General features: G+C 40.5%; 1 protein-coding gene across 3 annotated transcripts in view; it reads right to left on the bottom strand.

Annotated features, from left to right (window-relative positions):
* COL4A5 (collagen type IV alpha 5 chain) overlaps positions 1 to 26,108 on the bottom strand; it is a 74,200-nt gene that overhangs the window by 12,560 nt on the left and 35,532 nt on the right. For 2 of the 3 annotated variants that reach the window (XM_041485277.1, XM_041485278.1), the window contains exons 14-41: positions 25,116 to 25,169; positions 24,955 to 25,011; positions 22,722 to 22,766; positions 22,568 to 22,621; positions 22,353 to 22,394; positions 21,756 to 21,888; positions 20,940 to 21,113; positions 20,010 to 20,093; positions 18,704 to 18,796; positions 18,064 to 18,134; positions 17,569 to 17,760; positions 16,967 to 17,135; positions 16,192 to 16,284; positions 16,004 to 16,108; positions 15,341 to 15,438; positions 14,935 to 15,085; positions 14,164 to 14,277; positions 10,753 to 10,920; positions 9,793 to 9,882; positions 8,878 to 9,027; positions 7,533 to 7,631; positions 6,467 to 6,556; positions 6,014 to 6,153; positions 4,977 to 5,103; positions 3,670 to 3,750; positions 3,023 to 3,121; positions 2,398 to 2,448; positions 1,463 to 1,648 (exon numbers count right to left, since the gene is read on the bottom strand). In XM_041485277.1, coding sequence (XP_041341211.1) covers positions 1,463 to 1,648; positions 2,398 to 2,448; positions 3,023 to 3,121; positions 3,670 to 3,750; positions 4,977 to 5,103; positions 6,014 to 6,153; positions 6,467 to 6,556; positions 7,533 to 7,631; positions 8,878 to 9,027; positions 9,793 to 9,882; positions 10,753 to 10,920; positions 14,164 to 14,277; positions 14,935 to 15,085; positions 15,341 to 15,438; positions 16,004 to 16,108; positions 16,192 to 16,284; positions 16,967 to 17,135; positions 17,569 to 17,760; positions 18,064 to 18,134; positions 18,704 to 18,796; positions 20,010 to 20,093; positions 20,940 to 21,113; positions 21,756 to 21,888; positions 22,353 to 22,394; positions 22,568 to 22,621; positions 22,722 to 22,766; positions 24,955 to 25,011; positions 25,116 to 25,169 — 3,010 coding nt within the window. Of the gene's footprint in view, positions 1 to 1,462; positions 1,649 to 2,397; positions 2,449 to 3,022; positions 3,122 to 3,669; positions 3,751 to 4,976; positions 5,104 to 6,013; positions 6,154 to 6,466; positions 6,557 to 7,532; positions 7,632 to 8,877; positions 9,028 to 9,792; positions 9,883 to 10,752; positions 10,921 to 11,576; positions 11,586 to 14,163; positions 14,278 to 14,934; positions 15,086 to 15,340; positions 15,439 to 16,003; positions 16,109 to 16,191; positions 16,285 to 16,966; positions 17,136 to 17,568; positions 17,761 to 18,063; positions 18,135 to 18,703; positions 18,797 to 20,009; positions 20,094 to 20,939; positions 21,114 to 21,755; positions 21,889 to 22,352; positions 22,395 to 22,567; positions 22,622 to 22,721; positions 22,767 to 24,954; positions 25,012 to 25,115; positions 25,170 to 26,108 lie in introns of all 3 variants that reach the window. The other variant, XM_041485276.1, reaches the window with a different exon arrangement.

Here is a 26,108-nt window from a genome sequence, read left to right as displayed (position 1 = left end):
TTCTACTAACCAAATAGGAAAGCAGGAAGACATTGTGACTGGCTGGGGATCATTAACCCACGGGGTGCTTGTTCCACATCAGTCACACACAAAGCAGGTTTAGGATGAAACACAGCGGAAGTATTTTTACTGGCACTAAAAGAAAACCTCATTATACTGGCAAACAGCACCTCAGTTCTAAGGTGTTATAGATTAAAACCAATGTTTATAATGACTCATTTTTTAAATACACAGTTAGGGTATATGAGTTCATAGCCTACTCTGCAAAAGAAAAACCTCATATTGCCATTGATAATAACATATGATTCAATTTCAGCTCTAGGGAAAATATTTTGATAAAATTCCATTCAAAGAAACATTATTCAGTGTGACTGCCTCCTCTTGTGTCAGAAGCAAGCATGAGGAAAATGGAAACCTTTAAATCTTTTCAAGTGTATACTGCAAAGCTAAACTCTCCCTTGATACCCAAAAATCAACAATATGTGTGCTGCAGCTATTTTATAAATGTACTAACTCAAAACTAACTTTCCTCAGAAAAGTCTTTTATTTAAAGAATAATTTCAGGGCAACAAAGAAAAATATTACTTCACCATGAACCTGCAAAGGAAAAAAAATCCCTGTCATCAACCAATGGCTTGGTTTGAAAGCAGTCTCCTTTAGGGGAATATCAATCCTTTTATGTGAGATGAATCTTAGATATAGCAAAGTACTTTTGGATTAGAGGTCCAGAACTAAGCTTGAGCTGGAGCTGTGGCAGGTTCATTTAAATCAGATTTTTTCAAGAGCAGTATCTAAATGCAAACAAACATTCTATAACACCAAATAGAAATCAATTTCTAACACAGGCCAGGTAGTTGCTCAGCAATGTTAACTCAGTGTAGTGGTTTCTCATTCCCAGAATTAGTTGGTGCAGGAATAAGATGCAAACATGGAATGGAAAGATGAACACGGCACGATGGAGCACGGAGTCCAGGGAGCCACATGACACGATGGAGCAATGACTTGTGTTACATGGCCCGGAGATGAGGAGCAGGATCCAATCTGACCATGCTGGGATGCTAGTGGGAATTGGATTTTCATGACTCTTAGAGTGATGGGGCTTGTTACTTTTGGTGTTTGTGCGCGGTGACGTTTGCTGATCGCGTGACAACACTGCAAAGGTCTCGGGTGTTCAGAGGCCGCGTCGTGCTTGTGAGTGATTATTGGGGCAGCATGCGGAGACCCTCCCGCGGGGAAACGCCTTTGAATTTTGCTGCCAGGCATCCGAAATTTGGAGAAACTGAGCCTAGTTTGTTTATAGATACTGGGGTTTTTTGGCAAAATTCTCTGGTTGCCCACACACCTATGACATGAGGCTTGACCTTAGCCATCCAAATAAACGGAGCCAGTTTAAAGGCTGATGACCTACCAGCAAAATATCAAAGAACAGGCAGATGTTCACAGGTATGGATCATGCTCTTACCTGGCCTTCCTGGAACACCTGGTGGGCCAGGGCTACCTTTCGGACCTTCCAGAGGTGGCCCTGGTATTCCTGGTGGACCTGGTGGACCCTGCAGCCCAGGGAATCCCTGGAAACCTGGTTCTCCCTTCGGTCCTGGAAGTCCAGGGGGTCCCGGTGGGCCGGGTAAACCCAGTTCTCCTTTTTGCCCTGTAAAGAGTCATCTTTGTGAATACTGTTACAAATTTATATAAAGCCCAAAAGCCAACTTGCAAAGCCATTTCTCTCTCTTGCAGAAGGCACAAGTCTGGCCACAACTCCCATTATTTGCAGGGTGAGACAGGGTAAAATTGTCTAACATTCAGAAAAGAGTGAGGGCTAATAATCCTTGCAGGAGAAAATGCCATAGCTTATAACATGTTAAAAAGTCTTACTAAGTCAGTGATGCTGTAATTCATAAACATCCTTGGAGACTGTAAGCCTACAAATAAGGCTTTCTGTGAAGAAACCTGTCAGTATTAAGACTTCATCCTTTTTTTGAGATGTTGCTGAAAATTAGGACATATTTGCAAAATTTTCAAATAAGCCTGGAGCTTTAATGCTACCAGAGAAGAGCAATGTATCAAGTACCTATACTTTCAAAGCAGCTTCAATTGTCATCTGTTGTATGAATGCTTTAGTTACTGACACCAATCAGCAAAGTTCCACACAATGCAATAGGCTATTGCTCTGTGTGCATTTATTCTGGCTGCATAATTGCTAATTTACAAAATACAGTGGTCAGTAATAAAATGTCTTTATTGCTGTGGTTAATTTAAAACAGTCTGCTGAGGAAAAAAAATTACTCGTAGCTATAGCATTCATTTGTTACAGAAAAATCAACATACCCTTCTTGGTTTTGGTGTGTAAATGTATTTTACATTGAACCTTTTTAACAAAGGGCCACAGAAAAGCTTTACCTGACAATCCTGGGAGTCCTGGGGGTCCTGGACGACCAAAACCTGGTAGACCTGAAAAAAGAGATTTAGACAAAAATGAATATTTAGCTTTCAGGTCTCCAGGAATGGGAATATGAGGCTTAGAACAATGAAAGTGCAGTTCACGTAAGTAAGTGATTCCTTGAGATGACTTGGCTTCACATCCACTCACCAGTCTTCCCCAAAGTTGGAGGGTTTGCTATTGAATGCATCCCTAACTTTCATAATTGTTTCCATCTCCTCACAATCCACATTCTTTCAGATTTTGGGAGTTACTATGTTTGCATTTTTGTTTGAAGATCTATCTTTAGAGCAGGGATTACACTGTTTATGCACTGTGTAACTGGGCTGAAGCAATACAGCTACCATGGAATACAGGAACGGGGGCTGGTGTTAAGCCAGGTAATAAAATCCAGGAGATCTGACTGAATTCTTGTCCTGTGCTTCCCTGGCAGCTTTCCAGCACCCTTTGTGAGGCACCCAGCAGCCAGGAACAACAGGAGCAGCTTTGAAGGTGCAAGGGCAGTTCCAGGAAAGAAAGAATAGAGCAAACAGGACATGTCAGTGCAGAGTGAAGAGGAGGAAAGAAACAGGAAGGACACCTAACCTGGTTCACCCTTCTGACCCGCTGGTCCAGGGATACCATCTCGACCAGGTTGTCCCTTTTCCCCTGAAGGGCCAGGGGGGCCTGGACGACCAATATCACCTAAAACAGGGATGGAACACATCAGCGCAGTCTTGCCTAAACTGCAGTAAAGAAAAACAGCATCCCCTTCACCACCACCTGAATTGAAAGGTGTGGTAATGCAATAAAAGATTTACAGAGGTGTAATCTTAAAATTAAACCTTTCTCTCGCCCCTGACAATTTAGAAAGGCCTTTTAAGCCTGTGAATTTTCAATCAGTCACTGTTTGCTAAAAATATAATGCTTCCCTTTAGAATAAATTAGGATATTGCTCCTATAAAAACAGGTTAGACCACTGTAATACTTAGCAAAAATAAAGCTGGTAACTACAGAAACAGTTAACCTCTTGTTTTGATAGCTAATAAATTGACAACAAATACAAGTCCCCAAAAGAAAGTTAAAATGTCTTTCTTTGCTGTTTAATTTCAGTGAATTAAGTGTGTGCAATGGTGTTTGAGCACCCATATACAAATAGATACATTTCCGTGATGCTAAAAAGAAAGGAAGTGCCTTCATGTTTTATGTTTTTCACAGAAGCAGCTGATCTCTGCTGTGCTGTCCATGCTCACCTACTGGCCCAGGTGGTCCAGGCAGGCCAGGATTACCTGGAGGGCCCTCAATACCTTTTGGTCCTGGAATTCCTGGTGTTCCTGTAAAAGTACAAACATTTAAATCAAATAATGAACAAAACTGACTTTTCAGCAGATCTTGAAATGCTATAATCTGAGATGCCCTGAGTTACAAATGAGCTAATTCTACCAAGATATTGTATTTATGCTCATTTTGCAGATTTACAGCTGGTCAAGGAGATGAATTAGAAAGCAAAGAATGCACAGAAACAAAACATACTGGTACAACTGCCCTTCTTGCTACTCTCAAACCTCCTCTTGACTGGTGAGCTCATGGCCAAGAACACAGCAACTCAACAATTACCATTTTAAAGACAGATGTTTCTGCTTGACAACAAATTGAAAGCATTATGAACTGGGATTGAATAGTGCTTCCCCAATCCTCTTTTCTCTTCCTGAAAAAGGAACTTAATAAAAATGGTCTCAGAGTTTACACTGGATTCTCACCCCTACAGCACGAGCTGAGGGGGAGGCAGGAGAAACACCTGATCTGTTGCATGTCTGCCCTGAACAGCACCTGAGCCTGAGCAAGGCAGTGTCTCAGTACACCTTGTGGCTGTTCAGTCTTTTAGGCATGACATGAAACAGAGGGTAAAAACTGTCAGGTTCATGGTCAGGTTTTGTTTTCTTCTAAACTTCCTGCTGTCATGACCACAGTTGTAAATTCCCTACTTTTCTACATCAAAGCATCTCAAGCATATTTGTGAAACAGCCTTTAGTGCTGTAAATGCAGCAGAGGTAAAAACTTTGTTTCTTTAAATTCTGAATGAAAAAGCTGACAAACACCTGTGAACAGCCACTGTTAAAGAACAGTGTTGTTCTTTGTTAAAGAACAAAGTGCAAAACCTAATTTAATTATATTTCAGCGATTTCTCTTTAGAACACTTTTTTTGTGTTCTAAAACTGCTAAGTTTTCCAGGACGGCACTCTTTTACTGATTCATGAAGAAGAAATACACTTTTTTTTCCCTAATATTAGTGTTAGAGGAGGTAAGAGTGAGTGCTGTAAAAAGTATTAACTAACACAGCTGCTTCATCCCCTCAGAGGAGAGAAACAATTTCAGAAGGCACTCACAAGAGATGCATTCCCACACTTTTGCAGTGGCAATTCCAACAGCACAAAGCTTAGAAGCAGCAGACAGCCAGAAAGTCTGAGAAGCTGGAGTCTCCTCCAGTTACCCACTGTGTTTAGTTGTTCATACCAATATTAGCAAGAAGGGAAATGAAAAAAAATCTGCTGAGGATTACCTGGGAATCCAGGAAGGCCTGGTTCTCCTTTTGCACCTGGACTGCCTGGAAATCCAGGCAAACCAGGACTTCCAGCTATACCTTTAGAGCCTGGACTACCTGGGTATCCAGGCAAGCCAAGATCTCCCTGGAAAACATTAAGCAGAAATAAGAACCCAGACTTCTAAAGATAGGAAAGCCCTTATTGTATGTTCCCCATCCTACCATCACATCAGGGTCACAAGGATATTGTGTACACCTCTCCTTATCTCCAGCTAATGTGAATTGCCTCAACACAAAATAAAGCAAAACCAGCAACAGTAAAGACTTCAACAGTCTTGCCCCATAATTTTGAGTACAGTATCATAGTTTTTCCTCAGAACTGGCCTATGTTAAAGAAAAACCTATCTTCATTTCTTCCAGCAGGATCAGAGATTTTTACCCCATGATAATGCAGAATAAAAAAGAAACCAGTGCAGCTTTAATCATGCAATGTTTTTGCTAAATGAATTGTGCACAACATCAATTGCAAGGCACCAGTGAAGACTGTAAGGCATTCTGAACATCTTTTTGTCACTTTTTTTGTGGGTGCCAGAAAGGATGATATAAGTAAATATAAATTAAAATACTTTAGATTTTAATACTTTAGACTTTAAAATTTTAAGCAGCAGTAACCCTGCTATATTATTAGTAATTTTTTCTCAAACGCATGTCTGAAATTTTTAGGAATTAACTACGTAATTAGACAGGGGGACAATGATATTAGTTGTATAAATCCCTAGCAACTACAAAAGTGTCACAGTGAAGATTAGGCCACTAAGTAAACCCAACTTGAAAAGTTCTCCTTTAACCTGATTAAGTTATATAGAAATATTTTCACCTTTAAAATGAGAAATTTTTATCTCAGCTGAAAAGTCAACCCTGCTTGTTACTAATACATTTTTATATATACTTACAGTTACACATAATATATATGAAGTAATAGTTGAGGGGGGAAAAATCAACACAAAATTTTATTTCCTCATGTAACTTTCAATTGAAGGATTTTGAAAAGGTACCTTTGGTCCAGGGGGACCAGGAATACCAATGCCTGAAAGACCAGGGTCACCTTTCTCCCCTTTGAGTCCAGGAAATCCTGCAGGCCCAGGCTGCCCTGGACGTCCTGCTAGTCCTTGGCTGCCTTTAAGTCCAGGGGGACCTGTCCAAAAGATAAAATGAAATTTTAAAAAATAAAAATAAAACTTCTGCAGTAATTTATAGAGATCATTCAAAGTACAGCAACTGAACTAGAAAGGTTTAACAATTTGACTGGCTGGCCTTGAATACCTAATGTTTTTTCACTTTTAAAACCAAACTAAAACAATTACCTAAAAATCTGCATTATGTATGTAGGGCTTTATGCAATCCTCACTTTATTGCTATTATTACATGCTAGACACAGAGTCATCTTTGGGGTACATAAAAGGAGAACACTGGCCCAAATGAAGTCAAATTCAAGCAGAGAAACTAACCTGGAAGGCCCATCTCTCCCATAGCTCCTTTTAATCCTGGAGGTCCTGTTGGTCCTGGCTGCCCGGGAAGCCCCGTGTCTCCCTTGATGCCTAGGAAAGGTGTGATTGAGTTAATTAATGGCAATAATTACAGGTTTGTGATACCCATGCATTCTCATATGAACATGCTTATCTGATTACAAGCAATGGATTTGGTCTTGCTTTAGGCCTCATACTGCTCCTACTTGCTTTTCCACACTTATTTGTAGTAAAATATTCAACACCTTCATTTTGTTGCAAGCCAAGATTTGATCAGGGTCACTGTTGATTTGTTTTGAAATAAGTCTAATGAAATAGGAATTAGTCACCATCTGAAAGGATTCAGCACTGGTGTGACATGGTCTCTCATGAGTTCCTCAGCAGAATGAGCACATCATCTTTCTTATGTGCAACAAGTATTCAGCAGCTTCTTTTACAGCATTAAATGCAACCTACAATGCCCAAACTAGTTTGAGTCCTGGATGTTAACAATATTCCCCAAGCCCAACAGAACATTTAGAGCAAGGCCTACACTAGACACAGCAAGCAAGGACTCAAGATCTCAGATAAATTGTTATAGCTCTAGGAAGAACTGCTGCAAAACAGAATTAGTTTTCTTGGTCCTTGCAATTCTTTAAAGCAAATATTTGACACCCTGACAGCCTTTGCAATACATCCACTTGGCCCTTTTCAAAATATAATGCTTAGCAGTATACAAAATAAGCATATGAAATATGGAAGTCCTGTTGGCAGGTTCTGCAGTCACGTTGCTTGCTCAAGCAGCAAGTGCTTTTCCAGTCATCCTAAGAGACACCTTAATCTTTAATGGGATCAGTTTAAACCTGCTCTTGAGTCTGTTTGAAGGAAAGGGCTTCAAGCATCTGTTTGGATAATGACTCTAAATGTCCCAAAACTGTGCTGCAGTTTTAAGTGCAAATCCCTAAGGTTAGTTTAGATATAAGTGGATTAACATCCCAACTCCATGCGATAAAAACACATGCAAATCCTTATTCATCAAAGCGGTCCAGCTGAGGCCTTGTTTACTGACCTGGCAATCCTGGCACTCCTGGTGGGCCACTAAGTCCTGGTGGGCCTGGGTCACCTGGGAGACCTTGATAACCTTTCTGGCCTGATAAACCAGGAATGCCTCAAGGGAAAAAGACACGTATTTTATTATTATTACTATCACTACTACTGTATGTTTTCTTTTACCTTAAGAGATCAGATGTAGCTATGGGAGAATAGAAAACCAAATAAGGATTTTTCTTCAGTAAATACAATTAATTCCTCCTAGCTTAGCTAAGAAAAGTATCACAGAACACAAAGTATTTGTTCTGGAAAATTTAAAATTACTACAGAACAGGAACAATATAAAAAGTAGAGAAAAAAGTAAGTTCATGACTAATGCCAATGTATTTCATTCAAGGGCTGTCTTCTGGATGAGCAGACTCCATTCTAACCTCTGCATTCACTCGGATTATTTATATACAAGTTAAATTACATTGCTACACCAAAATCACTTTGGGACTAATATATCATAAAATTTAATGCAGGTGTTTTAGTAGATTTTTACAAATTTCATGTGGCTGTTGTCCCCTAAGAACTTTGTGTTGCCCTGATGACATAGTTAAACCTGCCTTACACAGAAAAAAAATAGTGTCTTAGGAGTCTATCTAGGCTTGTGAGAAATTAATACAATAGATACATTAGCACAATAATGGCTGGGACAACATTAGGGAAAAGCATTCTGGCTCTCTCTAGGGTAGAATACTTTTTACTCTTCTCAAGACTAAATTAGAGTTCAAAGGAGACATCAGAACCCTTGGTGGGGAAGGAGGGAGAAGCCAGCAAGAATGAGAGAAGACAGACTTGAGAAAGGCTTCCAGGCTGCCAACCTCCCAAGCAGAAACACACAGAGATGACATTCAGCTCATAGGTGGTACAGAGACACCCAAAGGGAGAATACAGAGGTGGTGCACGAGAAGATGACCTGAGCAATTTCATCCTACTGACTGGCAAAGACTGAAGGGCCTTTGAGACAGCAGGAATGCAGCCAGGACAGCAGCTATGAAAACTCTCTCATCATGCTTAGGAATAACTCCTAGAAGACTGAATTGTAATCCTGCTGAAAGCACCTTAGTGCTATTACAAAACAGCCATGTGCCAAATAATAATAACAGCTAATGAGGAAGGACACTGCGGACTAACCATAAAGAGGAACTTTGTCACAAAATTCTTTAAAAAAAGTCTAAATACAAGACCCTTAAATCACATCTATATTCCAATTTTTTTTTTTCTGTAAGAATGAATGAATAGTAATGGATTCAGTCACAGCTCACAACTGTGTGTAGAGGACAAACCACCTCCCCACACCCACATGCAAAGTTCCTTACCTGGAACACCCGGCTCGCCTTTTTCTCCTTTTGCTCCCAGCTGTTTGGGATCAAGTGTTCCAGGTGGACCTGGCAGACCTGCTTCACCTTTGATGCCTTTCTGCCCCACAGGTCCAGGAGGTCCTGGTGGACCAGGTAATCCACTATTACCTATAGAAGGTACAGCCAACAAAAAGGAAAAAAAAATCCTTAAGGTAGGCTAATTGTTATGCTTTTTCTTACATAGGCATTCCATGATTTATTCATGGGGCTGGAATTCACCGAACGATCAGGCAGTTTATGGAAGGTGCTCCACAGCATCTTCAGCCCGGAACACAGCAGAGTGAATGGAGTGCACAGGGCTGTCTGCCAGCTCTGGGCAGCAGAGGAACCAGCTGTGCCTGCCTGAGCCACGCTCTGCTACCAGCACAAAGGGGTCACAACAGCGATGGCACCTTTGGATTCAGAGCCTCCTTGTTCTGGAGAGGTGATCCGGGCTTTCTTCTACCAAACTCTTTCAAAATTCATCTCCAACAAGGGGGTTGGGAAAATGCAGAGAGAAGAGACTCTCTCTGATACCTATATAGCTAATTCTTGATGACTACATAACCCTAAGCTACTGATATTCTTCTTTCTGCTGTTTTAAGCAGACTTCAAAACACACTGCAGAAATATTGCCCTACTTCAATGCCATCCATCCAAAGGAAATGTTTCTAAAATAGCTAACAATTCATGACATCAACTAAATAGTGATTGAAAGCTACGGCTTAAAAATGCAAAACAATTCTGAACATCAGCACTGTCACAAGACAATAACTTAGGCAAGTCCCAGAAATTAAAAACCTAGATGTTAGTATTACAAAACCTCTTTCAATGCAGGAGAGGGAAACCAGCATTCTGTGTATCCCTTTCAGGGGTGAATAAAACAAACATTACCTTTCAAGCCAGGCAGACCATTTCTTCCAGGAGTTCCTGGAGGCCCTGGAGGACCAGGAGCTCCCATGACACCCATCTCACCTTTGGCACCTAAAAGCATTGAACCAACCACACTGTCATTCTGAACAGAGACTTAAAACCTAACAGGTACCTTAAATTTGCTTCCCTGAATCTCTATGGTATTTATTAACCAGCACATGCCTGTTTTAAGGCAATTACAAGCACTCATTTATTGTATAAATGAATATCATATAAAATTACACTTGAAAATTGTGGCAATTTTTCCAGTTAGGTCCTGAGAAGAAAATTTGCACTGCTCTGCTATGGTAGAAAGCACGTTTATATCTCCAAGAGGTTTAGTTCTCTGGTTTGAAACACAAATACTGCTTGGAACAAACTTGACTTGAGTGAAAGGCAAGAAGACAATTAAGTATACACTACTTCTAGAATCGTTTGTTTTGCTCCCTCTATCCAAGAGATGATCAAAATTCATTTTTAGTATTTCTATTTCAAAGGGCAAAACAGACTAGCTTAACTGAATAGTCTAACATGTAGAATAAGGAAATTAATACTTAAAACTAAGTAGCATTTATCATGATTTTATTTAAACAAATTTTATTCTTAATTATAGCAGTGACTAGAAAAAAAATCACAAAATAAATTAGAAAAGTATCATAACAATGATGATCAAAGCCATATCTGAAAGTTATGAAAAAGAAAAATGTATGAAATATTTAAATCACGTTACAGGGAAGAGTGAAAAGGTAACAAGGATTTTAATGAAACAAATCTTGTTAAAATGCTTTTTTGAAAGTATGAGGTGTAATAGTTACATATATCCAACTTTAAATAGGTAGGATGAACACCTAAGCACATGAAGCTGGCATGGCCAAGCACAAAGAGCTTACCACTTGTAACTGCAGTTTGGTCTTTCTCCACAGGTAAAATACATGAACCTACCTGGAAATCCAGGTATTCCATCCCTGCCAGGGGGCCCAGGTGAACCCTGAGGCCCTGGTAGTCCAGGGGGTCCTGGATATCCTGGAGCTCCTTGGTCACCTGGAGGACCAGGGATATCGAAGCCTGGAGGACCTGGATCTCCCTTCTCCCCTGGAACGCCCTGCAGCCCTGGACAATGAGGTTAAGACACAACCTTTTAGCAAAAGGTCAGGCAAGGCTGAGATCTGTGTGTCTGGGTATGGTACTGTAGGAACAGTTTTGGTTGCAATCCATTCCTAGCACCACTGAAATCCATGCAATTCTTCTAAAACAATTTATTTTTTAATGGCTTCCAAGTGTTAGAAGGCCATATTGTCCTGAAAAGAAGCACGACTAAAATTTTATTAAGATGCAGCAAATGCAATTCATATGTCAAAAGGAAAACAGCTCTTTTCAACAACATTTTAAGTCTAATTATTAAAAGAAAAAGCCAAATTTATTAGACTAGTTTGTATTTTATAATTAGGTATTCAGATTCACATATTTTCATGAATTATTCAATTTTCCTACATTTTAAAATAAGATCAGCTGAATATTTTTGAAGGTTAGCAAAATTTTGCACTGTATTGTATTTTCCCTGATTGAAAAATAATAATTGTCAAAATATGCTTAAGGTTGTTCAATGCTAATGACCCTGAGCTCAAGGCACTGAAGCAAGCAGGTGGCTCGTTTCCCTCCAGTGCACAGAGTCAGTGAAGATGCTCACTCTGGAAATGTAGCTGACCAAAAAGGAGAATTCATAAATCTCAAGTTAAGAAAAGGGTTTGGTAAAGAAACCACAGTACCTGGGGGACCTGAGGTTCAAAAGCCAACGAATTAGAGCTCATCAGGAAGTTGAGACAGGTAGCAGTAAGCAGTTGTAATAGTCATTAAGTTAGGAAACAAAATAAAGCACATATAGATTAGAACAAAGACCAAAAAAAAAAAAAAATCTAAAGTTACTGAAAACAGATCTAAATACAAAGAATTCAATGCTAATGCAGCTAAGAGAAACCAGACTGCAAGGAAACTTGGAGATCTTTTTCAAAGTGCAGCCATCTCTGTATGCAGAAGCCACAAACCGATATTTTCAAATATTGATGGTACATAAAAAAAAAAAATTCCCCTCTCTCCTCATCTGTACTCTTTACAAAAGTAAAGCCTTATCAAGCCTTTTCTTATATGTTTCTTACAAAACTCTCATTTCTAGACACTGGCTTGGACCCCTTCTGAACACCAGAGTACACCCTATCAATCAGCTTCTCATTGATTGGCCCCACATTCTGTTAAATCCCTCCAAATATGGATTTTCAAAAGATGTTCCTTCCTCACTACACAAAAAAACATCCAATATTTTCCCTCATTCTTTTAGTTCTATTTGTAAGTGTACATTGTTACACCACAGATGGTATACTGCATGTTGCATGCCCTGGCATAGTCTGAGATAATTGACACCACCATGCCAAAACCTCATCAATAACTCCAAGGCAGCAGAATTCCAACTCTGTAATGGTGACCCCACTCTCAGCTCCAGGAACAAGTTTAGGAGCGATGTCACCACGTGTTCTTTGCACACTGAAAAGGTAGATTGAATTTTCTTGATGGCATAAACTGTAGACTTGCATTTATTTAATTCTAAGCATGTTCCCCTCTGGCAGAAGCTTATCACTGCTTTAAACCATGGTGTCATGTGCCTGCAGTGGCTACTTTGCACAGAAAAAACACAGTACCAGATGATGGACAGGGGATGAACATGCTCTGTGTTCAAGGGCTTTCAATCAGCAAGTAGGAAAAAAAACCCCAAAACATAATATGTAGGACAAACTCCATACCTAGAGTTGTAAAGATATTTTTTCAAATTGAAAATAATTCCAGTGTAATTTCTGGTCTCAAAAATGTAACCACATCATAATTAGAACAATACATACAACACAGTAAATTCTAAAGTAATTTGTTACGTATTCAAAAAAGGAAAAATGTTGAGCTATTGCAAACTAGTTGAATAAATGGTGGTGCAGAGAAAGCAAATTCTGAACACGGACTTCCTTCCAAGAATTTTCCAAATTACCTGAAAAACACAGTCCCAGGAACTTTACCCTAATGCTGCACAAAGGATCAGAATCAAAACAGCCTAGTAGAACACACAAGGGATGGGAGAAGGGAATGTAAGGCATTCTGCACAGAACAGAGACAGAGCAGTGCCAAGGGAAATAAGGATTTCTCAAGCAGGACCTTCCAGCATGCACCAGATTTCAGAGTCCCATGCTGTTAATAGCCACACTGATTAGTCAGTACAGACATGAAGAGTGAAAATAAAGGCATTTCAAATCCATCAGCTCTAGTAATCATTGTGCATTTGTCAGCATTGGAATTTTGCAGAATAAACTGGTGGTCACATCAAATCAAACTCTGGCTAGCACCAGAGGAGATGGTACAGGAAGACAAAAGAACATGCATTGGATGAAACATTCAAACCCACACTAATCCATCCCCCCCTCACCCCAAATCAGGTCCTTCTGTTTCATTTAGCCTCCAGTGCAGCTCAGGACCCTACAGTCAGCACAGCCAGCCAGGCACAGGACCCACTGCTGCCCCAGGGAGCCCCTGTGTGCCTTGTGCCAACCCCCTCTGGGCCCTGCTCCCAACACTGGGCACATCCCAGCCTTGCTGGTGCCCTGATCACATGTTCCTTGCCCCTCTCAGGAAGAACAGATTTAAACATGACCCACACTGTACATGCAAGCAGAACTCAAGCTCCATGGGTCTGTTTACTCAAGTGCTTGTCCACCTTCTAGACAGCACTTTGCTGTATCTCAGCTCTCAGTTCATAAAGATCTGAATATGACCAACCCATGATCCACGGTCTTAGAGCTGGCCATGACTTCGTCAGCATGCATTGCAAACAATGACAAGCCCAGTGCTGACACACAAACATGTTCAAATAGTGTAGCTCACAGACATGCAACACAAACATTTTACAGGCATGGCAGAATGAATTATTTTATTAAACACTGGAACTGGATGGGTTTGGAAGGACTTCGGTGCAAGGCACGCTGAAGACCACAGGAAGTGTTCTCACTGTGGTGACTGCCACATATCCGCAACATCAAGAGTTGATGCACAGCAAGCCCATTCACTGAATGAAAGGAAAAGGAATTTCCCTGAACAATCTTTGTGAATAGAATGATGTACATGCATGCACATGTACCCTTCTGTGTAGAGATGGAACAGTATCTTATCAATCACCAGTCATTTTAGACAAAAGGCAACCAAACTCCCTTCGGAGACATAAATTTCATTATCAGTCTATCTGTGAGTGGAACTTTCAGCCTCCTGTGTCCCTGCTTGTATATGCCAGAAATAACCTATGGGAACCATTCGTGTAAGTTTTACCTGGGGGGCCAACAGGACCTGGAGGTCCTGGAGATCCAGGAGGACCTTGACCACCAATGCCAGGGATGCCTGGTGGGCCTGGAAGTCCTGGTGGTCCACTTGGTCCAGGGTCACCTAAAAGAACATTCTTGTTTAGTCAAATACTGAACTAATTTCAGAGACATTTGCTTTCAGAGCAGAGCAGAGTCCCTGCACATTGTACTTGAAATCTCATCCTTGCATGCAAACAAACATTGGTCTAACAGAGAAAAAACCACACTCCAGAGGCTATTGCCCAAGGCCAGAGATTTGTCCTCAGTCAACGAGGACCACATGAAGTTTATGTTTCTAGGCTACACACACATATATATTGCACCATCATCCACATCAAACTCCAAAGATGCTCTCCAGCAAACCAGGCATGCTGGGCAGGTCAGTACAGACCATGGTCAGGAGCAGAGGTAAATGAACTGCTAACTCTGTGCATGTGGAAGCACAGTGCATCTAAATGACAATTATTCTATCAATAAAGCTTTACCTCCATATAAACATTATTTATCTTTAGAATACAGAGCTTCAAGTACTGACCCACAGATTGGGATTTACTCCCTTAGCTGCCTTTTGAGAACACAATTTTCCATTTACATAGGTGTGTCTGCTTTGGAAAAATTGATTTTGAAGTAATTGCTCTAAAGTCAGCACTGCTTGTATTTAACTGCCATATGCCTCCCAGCACAATCTACATTTTTAGAAGTTGTATAGGGGAACAAAACAGGGGAGAGTTCTCCATACCTTTGGGCCCTGGGGTTCCATCAAAGCCTGCCCGGCCTGGGAGACCAGGATTTCCTGGGAAACCAGGGTCACCTTTAGGTCCTTGAACTCCTTTTATGCCTGGGGGTCCTGGGGGCCCAGGTGGTCCTGGAACTCCAAATCCACGGTCTCCCTATAACAAATAAATTTTTTAAAAAATTAAAAGAGGATTTTCTAATTTTAGCCTCTCCTAAAAATGTTGAAAGTAACAATTAAAAATGGCCACCATCTTAGAGTTCAATTTCTATTTTACTACCCCCACTCAAAATGTCAAGTAAAATATTTTACTTCCCCACCAACAAAAGCTGAGAACAAGAGGTGAAATCCTCCTCACCATCTTCCCAATGACACAGAAAAAGCTCTAAGGGAAGTTTTATGGCAAACAGACCTTCTCTCCTGGGAAACCAGGTGGTCCAGGAGGTCCATCCAGACCAGGGCGACCTGGAGTTCCTGGAGCTCCGGGCGGGCCTGGAGTCCCTGGGAAACCTACACATAACAGGAAGATTAGGGAGCAGAAAGGACACCAGAGAGCGTTAGAACAACTCCTCCAGACATGCCTAAAGCCCATGAAAAGAGGTTCTGTTCTAGCACAAGCATACTTGAAGGGGTACCCATTCAGCTGAGAGAACTTCTGAGCATTCAGTCTTTGCCACAAGGGGTCTCTGGGACTCTCAGAGGGGGCACTCCCTATGTTTTGGTCTTTTACAAAAATCACAAGCAGTTCACATCAGAAACATTAACATCTTGAGGCAGCATTTGGAGATCATTTATTGATGCAAGCTCATTTCCCAAAGTTTTATCAAAGTGTTATTGGTTTACTGAAAAATGCAAGCTACTGAGAAGGAGCAAGACAGTGAACAGAGTAACAACAGCTCAGCAGTTTTTTATCCTGGTATTTCTGAAACTGTTATAAAGATGAATAACTTTAGGACAAACATTTTTAAAAGGATTCTAGAGACAAAGTCAACTCACTAGTAAAAAGTGAAGAGACAGTACCCCTTAAGCCCCCTCTTCCTGCCAGTACAACACAGTGCCAGGGCAGTAAACATACCCTTGGGGCCTGGTGGACCTGGAAGTCCAATGCCAGGAATACCTGGCTCTCCCTTTGCACCTGGGATGCCAGGTAAACCACGCTGACCTGGCTGACCAGGATCTCCTGTAAAAAGAATATCAACATAGTTATCCAGAATCAGAATAAAAAGCTCTTGGAATCCCCTGGGTATGTAGCTACTGCTTTACCTGGAAGACCTGGATCACCAATTCTTCCTGGAGGACCAGGGGGACCAGGAACTCCTGGTTCTGTAATAGTCTGGCCAGGGTCACCTTTTGGACCTAAAACCAAAAAGCAGAAATATGAATCACTCAGTAGGAGTTGCTTTTTTGTTTTTTTTGTGTTTTTTTTTTTTTTTTTTTTTTTTTGAAAGCAGAAATAATGCCAGTCCCATCCCAAGCTTACAAAGAACTCAGACATCAGCAATAGTTTATTCAATAGGCTCTCTAGTCCCAAGCCCCACAAAGCACTTAGAGGTTCAGAAGCCCTGTTCAATGCTCAGTTTTTCTGAACTGTTATTTTTTAATAGCTTCATCCTAGGTACCATCATGTGAATAGTATTTCCATAGCTGACACCAGCACTACTTGATTAGGATCTGTGTAGTTGACAAGAAACTTACAAAAGCAAACTTGTTCAAAGCAAGCCCTTTTTTCCCCAGCCTGTTTTAGCTGCAGTATAGCCAAGCATACAAAGTGCATTTCCACTGCAGTCAGTGGGGAAGGAGAAACTTCCCTGGAGGTCAGAGCAGAAGGTGAAGCACGTGCCTAAAGTGACTTGACACAGATGCTGCCCTCCCTCTGATTCTGTGAGGACCCTCAGTAAGGGAGCACACAAATAGCAGGTTATACAAAGTTTCTAGGAAATGTTTAAGAGCAGTATTATGTGCTGAGAACTACCTGAAACAGAAGGGGCAAAGCTTGGCTTTGCAGCACCTGCTCAACAGCACACAGAGACCAACTCACCTGGGACACCAGGAGGCCCTGGACGGCCAGATACACCTTGGATGCCCTTTTCACCAGGTGAGCCTTGTGGACCAAAACCAGGAGGTCCAGGAAGCCCTTTCTCTCCAGGAGGACCTGGTATCCCTGGGTCACCTGGAATACCCATTTCTCCTTTGAATGCAACACTGCCCTGAAAATAGAAAGAGCATGATGGGAAAGAATGTATTTACTATCAAAAGTGTTTTAATTGCTTCTGCTTTGAAACTCTCTGGCAATTTCCATCCTTCCAGCTCTCATGAGCTGCCTACATCTTGCTAACATGGTAGAGAGCAGGCCTAACCTGGCTACAATTCCTCTCAGTACACAGGGGAAATGTAGACAATGGCAGAAGGGTTCTTCTGACACTGCCCAAGAGGAGCCTCAGCTTATTTCAAGAGCACTGGCAGATTCAGGAGGCACCTCAGTGTATCATCACTAGACTGGCATTTACTGAAGAGAATTCCTGCCTTATCACATAGAGACAAAGTGCACTTGTGCCAGCTCTATTATCTGCACTATGTCAAATGCACACAGGACTTCCCAAAACATCCATCCAGTCAAGGACAGCCTAAAATGGCACTCACAGGTTCCCCCTTAGGGCCAGGCAAACCTGGCAGTCCATCTCGTCCAGGAGTGCCATCTATGCCAGGGAGACCTGGGGGTCCTGGGAAGCCAGGGTCTCCTTTGTCACCTTTCAGTCTTGGAGAAGTCAGGACATCCCCTGGGTCTCCTTTAGGACCAGGTCTACCAGGAGCACCTGGGGTGCCTGGGAAGCCCTGAGGGAGGAAAAAAAAAAAAGAAATAAATAGAGAAAAGAAGGTATTTTAGGTTTTTTTTTTCACTCAGTTTGAGTATGGAACAATGTACAAATCGAAATAAAGAGAGAAAAGAAGGTATTTTAGGTTTTTTTTTTCACTCAGTTTGAGTATGGAACAATGTACAAATCATGCATTCAGGATAGTTATGGACAAAAAAATACATATTAGACAATAAATTAAATCTATTGTTTACAGATCTACCTATCATGCAAGACAAACGAGACACTATTTTCCCCACCAGAACATAACACCACCACTTACTGGTGGCCCTACAAGGCCAGTTAATCCAGGAAGCCCCTTTTCACCTTTTGGTCCAGGAAAACCAGGAGAACCTGAGTAGTGCAGAAGAAACAAAAGAAAAACAAACCTGGAGAGGCTGCAATATCAAACATTACATTTCATTGATAATAGCTAAGTTGTTTTAAAACCAGACAAAGTTTACTCTGGGTTTTTTGGGGTTTTTTTGAGAGCTTCATTTTATTTCAGCAGAAACATATTTGCAACTCTAAGTTGAACCAGTAGTGTCAAGAAACATCATGCTTTTAAAAGCTCCATCTCTTCCATTATTCCAGGAATAGCAGTAGTAGAAGTTTATTTTTCTCTCTCAGTTAAATCTACAACAGACCCTAAACATTCAAAATGCAGAAAGTTTGCAAGGCTGTCTTTGAACAGGTAAATATTTCTCAAAGACTAGATTTTCAAAGAATGAGTGTCTGTTTTACACACACCCATCTTGCTTCTTTCCAGCTTGGGGGAACATGCACCAACTCTGCACTGACAAATGCACATTTGAACTTGTACACGATATACAGATATATTGTGACCATTGCACCCAGACAACCCTGATAAAAAGTGACTTTATGGAATATATTAAGCCAACTAGTGAAGACTCCAGCCCTACCTGGACTACCCGGAGGTCCTGGTGGTCCCCTCTCCCCAGGAGGACCAGTTACTCCAGTTCCTATGCAGTTGAAGCATGTGTCTCCTCGATCACCTAGAAAGATTTGCATTGAAAAAGTGTACTTGAGCATCAGGTTTTAGAAAATATTAAAAGAACTCAGCACAACAGCGACTGTTTTATTGCTACTGATCTATAATACCAGGTCCAAAGTGACTACTTGAAATAATTATTGCTTAAAATTAGAAGCCTCCTCCCTCCCCACAAGTTAAACTGAAGCTTTTTGGTGGCTAGGAGTCAGACAACCAATATCAGAGATGATTAGAATGTATTTATGACAGTGAAAAATAACTAAAACAAAAACAGGGCTTTCAGAAATAGAAAATAAAACTATGGACTTCTTTTTCTCAGCAATAATGTCCCCTTTTAAAGTAGGTACTTGACACTTCTAACTACAACTATAAACCACATGTATCAAAATCCCAAACTTAAACTCCAAGAGTACAAAATAAATATTGGGAATGTTTCATTGATTTGAAAGTAGAGTAAAAGTATTTCATGAATAAAAAAAGATTTGTTTCAAGAAGCTTAGGAATTTCCTTCACATACAGACTCATGTGACATTCATCAGTGAAACATTTGAGCATTTCATTTAGGTTAATTAGTTAATCTTTACAATCTCCATGACAAAAAATATTTTTCTTTGAAGTGAGTACAAAATTAAGTGAGATGTCTAAGGTCATTTATGATGTCCATGGTTGGGCTAGGAAAAGATTCTCACTTACCCATATCAGCATCCTCATTGCAAGGTTGTCTTTTTGGAAACAAGGATATATATTAAATATGGCTTTCTTTTGCTTAGCAAACAAACAAACTCACTGCAGATTGACCAGCTCAAATTGGGAGTTTTGTATTTATAACTTTAATGCTGCTTTCCATAAAAAATGTCAAATGTATTAATTTACTAGAAAACATTTTCACACAGACTTGGCCAGACTTGCTTGCTGTTACAAAGCACACAGTTTCTATCTGCCTGGGATATACTCATAAATCTCAGGTTCCATTTACTTTATTAGAGATCATTATTGGTTATAGCCTCAGTCACTCAGACTCCTGTGCTTTAATATTAGGTGTGAAGGACTATCCTACACTCAAAGGAAACAGCTTTCTTACACAGAGACATAAAACATCTGCACTCAACCCTACTGGGAAGGGGCACCATTAATCACTATTTAATGCAGGCTTTACGTTTTCTACCAAAGTTTTAAAAAAAAGGAGAAAAATAGAAAATATAGCCATGACACTGCACCTTTTTGGCCTCGCTCCCCTGTAAAACCTTGTTGTCCTGGAATTCCTGGAGGACCTGGTGGCCCTTGCTCACATAACCCTTCACCTAAGGAAAATCAGGAGAGGTTTTAATATCTATTTGTATTAGACTGACAGCAGCACCAAATACATGTATTCAGTACAAAAATGTATTTGTGTGGAGATTCTAATACACCCACCATAATCACAGACCAAACATTTTGGCAATTCAGACAGGATTGCTGGTGAAAACCCACACATGTAATTCAATCTCAAAAGGAAACAGTGATATTACACAACAATCTTCAATTCTTTACAACCTCAACCATCTCCCACTGCTTTCCACAGCCTACACACTTCCATCTCTACACTTCATTCTGATGTTCAGCCTCATCATAAAAACATGCCTATGAATCATCATCAGAGCAAGGGCACTTCAGATGCCAATGCCATCCAGACACTAAATTCCTTCCTGAACCATGTCAGCCCCTCTCCACTACAGCTTTCCAGTTCTTATATTCCATCTGCCGTTCCCCACTCTCCTTATACCAAAGAAAAGCTAAGTGCTTTCATCCAAAGTGTCCACTCCAAAGCTAATTTCATGTGGTCTACACACTAGAATATTTAAGACATGAAACTGGAATTCTGTGAAAAGTTACACCTTTGACTCTCCTGCTATCACAGCTCTTAGCAGGGAACAAATTCTGTACCTCTCCTTAAGCCTAAGGTTCTCCTACAGATGTCTTGATTTGCAATGGGAGCAACTTGGAGAACCTACAGCAATAGAATCTCATGGACTTCAGCTGCTGATAAACAACATCTTTGGAGGTGGAATTAAAAAAACCCAAACAAACAAACCACAGAAACCCAAACCTAAACAAGTGTCAAAGCTGTTTAGTCTCTTCTACTTGCTGTTTATGTGATCATCACTTACCAGGAGCAACAGATGGTGCAGGTGGCCCTGGGGGACCCGGTGGTCCTGGCGGTCCTTGTGGTCCCTCGACTCCTGGTTGCCCAGGAATAGAAACCCCAGGTAAACCTGGATCTCCCTTCTGTCCTCTCTCACCAGGTAAGCCAGGTGGGCCAGGAGGTCCAACAGTAGTGATCCCTAAGACAGGAAGGACTTAGTTCCTTGCTAGCTTAATGGTTTACATCACATTTTTGCAAGGATGACAACGACATACATTTCACATTTTTGGAGATATTTGTTTGAAGAATTGACCTGAAACTCGACAACTAAGTTTATGATAGGGGAAAAAAAAAAAAAAAAAGGCAAAAAAAACCAAAAACTAGGACTAATACAAGAATTACTGATGAGAAAAAACCCCATATATAAGTTGTATCATTAGAATCATTATGTTCCTCTCTGTGCATGTATAATGCACATACAGGTGTCACTGCTTACTCCCACTGTAGACTCAGATAATCTCCTAACAGACATATGGCACACAAAATTTTCTCTGTGTAATGCAATAGACAACATATATTAATTATAGATAAGTGATATGAGATAGACTACCCCTAGGAGCATAAAGCTAGTATCTGATCAGCATCCTCACTTCACCACAGCAAGGGCAATGAATGCTCAGAATTCCTCACATTATCCCCAGAAGTTCAAGACTACCCCTCAAGCTCAAAGGTAGCTCTAAATATTCTGCCTTCTGGTAAAAGGAGTGAGTGAAGACTGCAAAGCCAAATACCCAATTCACACGTTTGAGCACACAACTTCATTTAAAGCTTGCACTCCTACCTGGAGATCCTGGCAAGCCAGGTGGGCCTGGCCTACCAGAGAATCCACGCTCCCCTTTGGCTCCTGGAAGCCCTGGCAATCCTTTGCTACCTTTTGGTCCCACTGTTGCATCAATGCCTGGTCTGGGAACAACCTGTAAATGTTACATGCTCATGTGAAGCTAATTGCTGAGAAAAGAGTCACTGGAATCATAAAGAGTTGTGAGGGAGGGAAAGTTCAACATACTTTGAACCTTATGCCAATGACAGGATGCTTTCCCCACTCCACTGAATTACCAGGGAAAATTCCAGTAAAGAGCACTCCCCAATAGGAAGCTGTTTGCCTGCCAAGCCAACATAGTTACAACAGGCTTCAGTGAGGCTGACTCAGTCCTGCTGGTCTGAGGTTATAGTCCAGCCTGTGTTTGTGACCCAGCAAATCCCAGAGCACAGAACTGATCTTGAAAGAAGGAAACCATTGTTTCTGTTAGTGTATGTATGAAAAATTTTCTGGTGCTCTTGGTGTTGTATCCAGAGATAGGACTCTCAGACAGCCAAGAACTACAATGAAACAACACTGTCAACCAAATGCAGAAAAAATAAAGGATCAGCAACTTACAATTCCAGGAGGACCAGGGGGACCCATGTCACCTTTTTCACCCTACCAATGAAATGAAGAGCATTTTTGATACTGTGCAGCACTACATAAACAAGTTATTGCAAATATTCCTCAACACAGCAAAGGCAATGCAATTACTACTCAGGCAGAAATGAACTCAGTGATGGCAAATTTTCCATCTATTACAGCAATATTGACAAAAAATCCTGGCATACCTTTTCACCATCTCTTCCTGGAGCACCATTTATTCCAGGCCCACCAGGTAAACCCTTCAAGAAAAGGGAAATATAATCACATTCAGATGTTCTCCATATCAAAAGAAAAGCTTATAAAGAGTCTGTTTAGATTAAAAACAGATTAATTACTCACATCCCTACCAGGCTGACCAGGTTCTCCATCTTTGCCAGGCTTTCCCTTCAAAGACAAATATGCATTGAAATAACATGCTTCAGTGGTAAAGAATTCTTATGGAAATTATGTTACTTGTTTCCCATTTTTCAATAAATCAAACTATCCAGAATACAGTCCCTGGGACAACACAAAGACATCAACCATAACCAATGGAGTTACCTAAACCGAGGTTCCATTTTGAAAACCAGAGCACAAAGTCATGACAGTCTCAGAGTAATGCTGGGTGAATACAGCACAAAATGATCTCCAGTTAACTACTGCTGATTCATTGTGCTTACTACTCCTTTTATTTTAGCATTAGAGAAATTCTTTATTTGGAAAACAGATCCTAAACCCCTAAATAGTAGAACACTATATTTAATTAGGAAATAAGTATAATGTGACCAGTGAAACTAAATAAAACTTTTTGTTTGACTTTTAACTTTCCTTTAAATCAACATGACTTTCTCATTAGTACCAATGAAAATACAAGATGAAGTTCTGCTCAAAGAAGTGACTTCTAAAAGGCATGCTCTTGCTGAACAGATTTGTCATTGCTGCAACAAAAGCAGGGCAAGCTCCTCTTGATTCCAGACCATTCACAGGGCAGACAAATGGCACTTTCTTGTCAGAGTCACAGAAGCCATGTCTGGGGGCACCTGCTGGAGCAGAACTAGAGCAGGTGATTGAGCTTCACCTAGTGAACCTTCCTCAGTGCCAAGATCAGCTCTCAGTCACTGAGAAACTGATAATAAGACCTCACAGATTTAGTGAATCCGAGTATAATGTGATTTGTGATGTTTGTTTTCACTAGTGATGAGTTCTAACTCTCAAAATTGAGGTTTTAAGATTTCCTGTGAATGTGCAGAACTATCTATTTGAATATGTAGACTGACATTTTTATGAATATATCTGAAATGGCTTTGAGCCTCACAGAATCATATGGAGCCCTAAAGTGCAACTTTAAGTAACTTAATAGCAAAATTGCACTTCAAGTATGCAACATGCCCAGATTCAGAGTAATAAAACCAAACAAAAATATTGGTAAACAAGATTTTGGCAAAAGGCATCTGACATGCCCTCAGGACTTTTATCCTTTCAGATCTTTGCAAATTTATGTGGTTCCCATTTACTTTTGCAGAGAGAAGGAACAATTTAAAGCGCACTCGAAATATGAGACTTTTGGCTTGGTAAATCTGCTTTTCATGCTCTTTAAGAGAGACAAATCAAAGCCCTTCTATAAATCTCAGCAACTACGAAGGATTTTATCTGCAGTACCAAACATTTTTTCCACTGTATTTATTTCCTATGGAAATTGGAAAACCTACTACCAGCATGTTTCTAAAGTGTTTATATATTGTCCAATTAACCAGAGCAGAACTCGTGCCTTGATTTTCAAAGGCACTTTGTTGATGAAACAATGCATTCAGAAGCTGTGGAAGTGAAGATTGAATGTTTTGAGCTGGTTACAGCCTCTCATTTTTTTGCTAGTCCAGCCCATGTTATTTTTATCCTACTTCTTAGCACTTCTATGATCTTCTTCAGCTTTCCTGAGCTGTGATATCCAAGTACATTTAAATTCCAGGATTGATTTGAGTCTGATCAGGAGCAAAGTGACTCCTGCTATCCCCAGATAAAGCTATCCTGACTTGTGCCCTCCCCAGATAGCACATAAATCAAGGCACTCTCTTGGGAAGTGACAAATGGACTACTTTTGGTCTTAACAGAGTTCAGAGACTTGGTTCTGTGACTCACCTCACAAGCAAACCCAGCAAAAATGAGTTTACATGGACCAGCTTATATATATATATGTCTACACACACACACCAATCTCATGCTGCTTGGCAACCCAGTACAGAGCAAACTGAATGAAGACCCTTTCTAAAAGGAAACTGAAAACTGCTGCTTCAGACAAGCAGTCCAACAACTTTGAAGGTTTTCACATGTTAACCAGGTAACAGAGTTTAAACTATTTTCTCCTGTCCCCTAAACTAAGATCTACATGTAGACAATTCTGTCAGAAAGCACAGAGCCACAGCTAGAAGCACTGTCATGACCCCTGTACGTCATCTGCCAGTTGCCAGGTTACAAGGAGAAAAAAAAGTAGTCTCTTACCCATAAGCTGATGGCCCCACCTGAATTCAACATTTGCTTAATTGTCAAAGATAACACTGAATGGAAAGATAAATGTTTGGTTAAACAGACTACTTACTCTTTTGCCTGGTTCTCCTTGCTCACCTTTTTCACCTTTCACACCACCGGGAAGACCCTGGACACACAAACGTCATCTTAAACTGAGCCCACAAGCCAGAGCAGAATGAAGTTACAGTTCTGATACAGATGCATCAAAATAGAACTAAGAGTTCTACTCACAGGAGGGCCTGGAGGCCCAGGAAGTCCTGGTGGGCCTGGATCACCTGGAATACCCTGTCAAGCATGGGCAGAGAAAAAGAGAATTAAAGCTTTCACCACTCCCTAGCAGCTCAGCTGACTTTTTTTCTTAACTAGAATATTTTTGCTGTCGTTTAGATTCCAAGTTATAAAGGATCATATTTTTTCTTTCTTTGTGTGGAATTTCAAGTAAATCTATAAATTTTATTAACTGCTCATCCTGTTTATTTAGATGATTCACTCCACTAAAAACACAGCTGCCGCTTGCATGCACTGCAGCAGCTGGCTTAGTGGCCTGCAGGTGCTATGCAATAGTAAAGAGAAGAAAGGCAAAAAGGAAGAAAGAACAAATGCCAAATCCTGCTGAAATTACAGGAGCAACAGTCATTAGATGACTGGTAAATGCTGAAATTGAGAGGCCATCAGGATCGAAGTATGTTTGTCAGAAAAGTATCACAGGCTCATTGTGTTAAAAACTTCTAATTTCTATTTTGTCTTATTACACCTTTTCACTATTAACCTAAAGAAAAGTTACAGGCTACTGAATCCTCAAAAAGTTTCTGTGCAGTGCCCATTATTTTCTTGGAGGCATCCCAGACTCAAGCCCATCAACACACTTGGTTTTAGTCAAAAATCATAGGTGGAGGCACATACCAGAACTTCACGTGCATTTCACAAAAAAAGTCATTGCAATATTGACATTTTTTAATGATTGTGTGCTACCAAGCAAACATTTTGCTAAAATAAAAACCAATTTGCAGACTTGGAAATCATTATAAATGTTGGTCAAAGGCAAAGCACTCAGAATGTTTATAATTCTTAGTGCTTTAAAAGGAGTGCAGATAGAATGCTTTTACTTTGTGCATTTACATAAATTAGTGCCAGTGTAATTAGTCCTTCAGGGGTCCCTAATGACAGAAGCAAATTATTTTGACCCCAATAAAATCAGATTAATTTTTGCTTCAACAGTGTGGT

The sequence above is a fragment of the Pyrgilauda ruficollis genome, unplaced genomic scaffold (assembly GCF_017590135.1).
Source record: "Pyrgilauda ruficollis isolate IOZ18807 unplaced genomic scaffold, ASM1759013v1 scaffold7, whole genome shotgun sequence".
In the NCBI taxonomy this organism is placed as follows: domain Eukaryota; kingdom Metazoa; phylum Chordata; class Aves; order Passeriformes; family Passeridae; genus Pyrgilauda; species Pyrgilauda ruficollis.
Note: the sequence above shows the minus strand (reverse complement) of the source record. Positions and strands in the feature narration are given on the sequence as shown.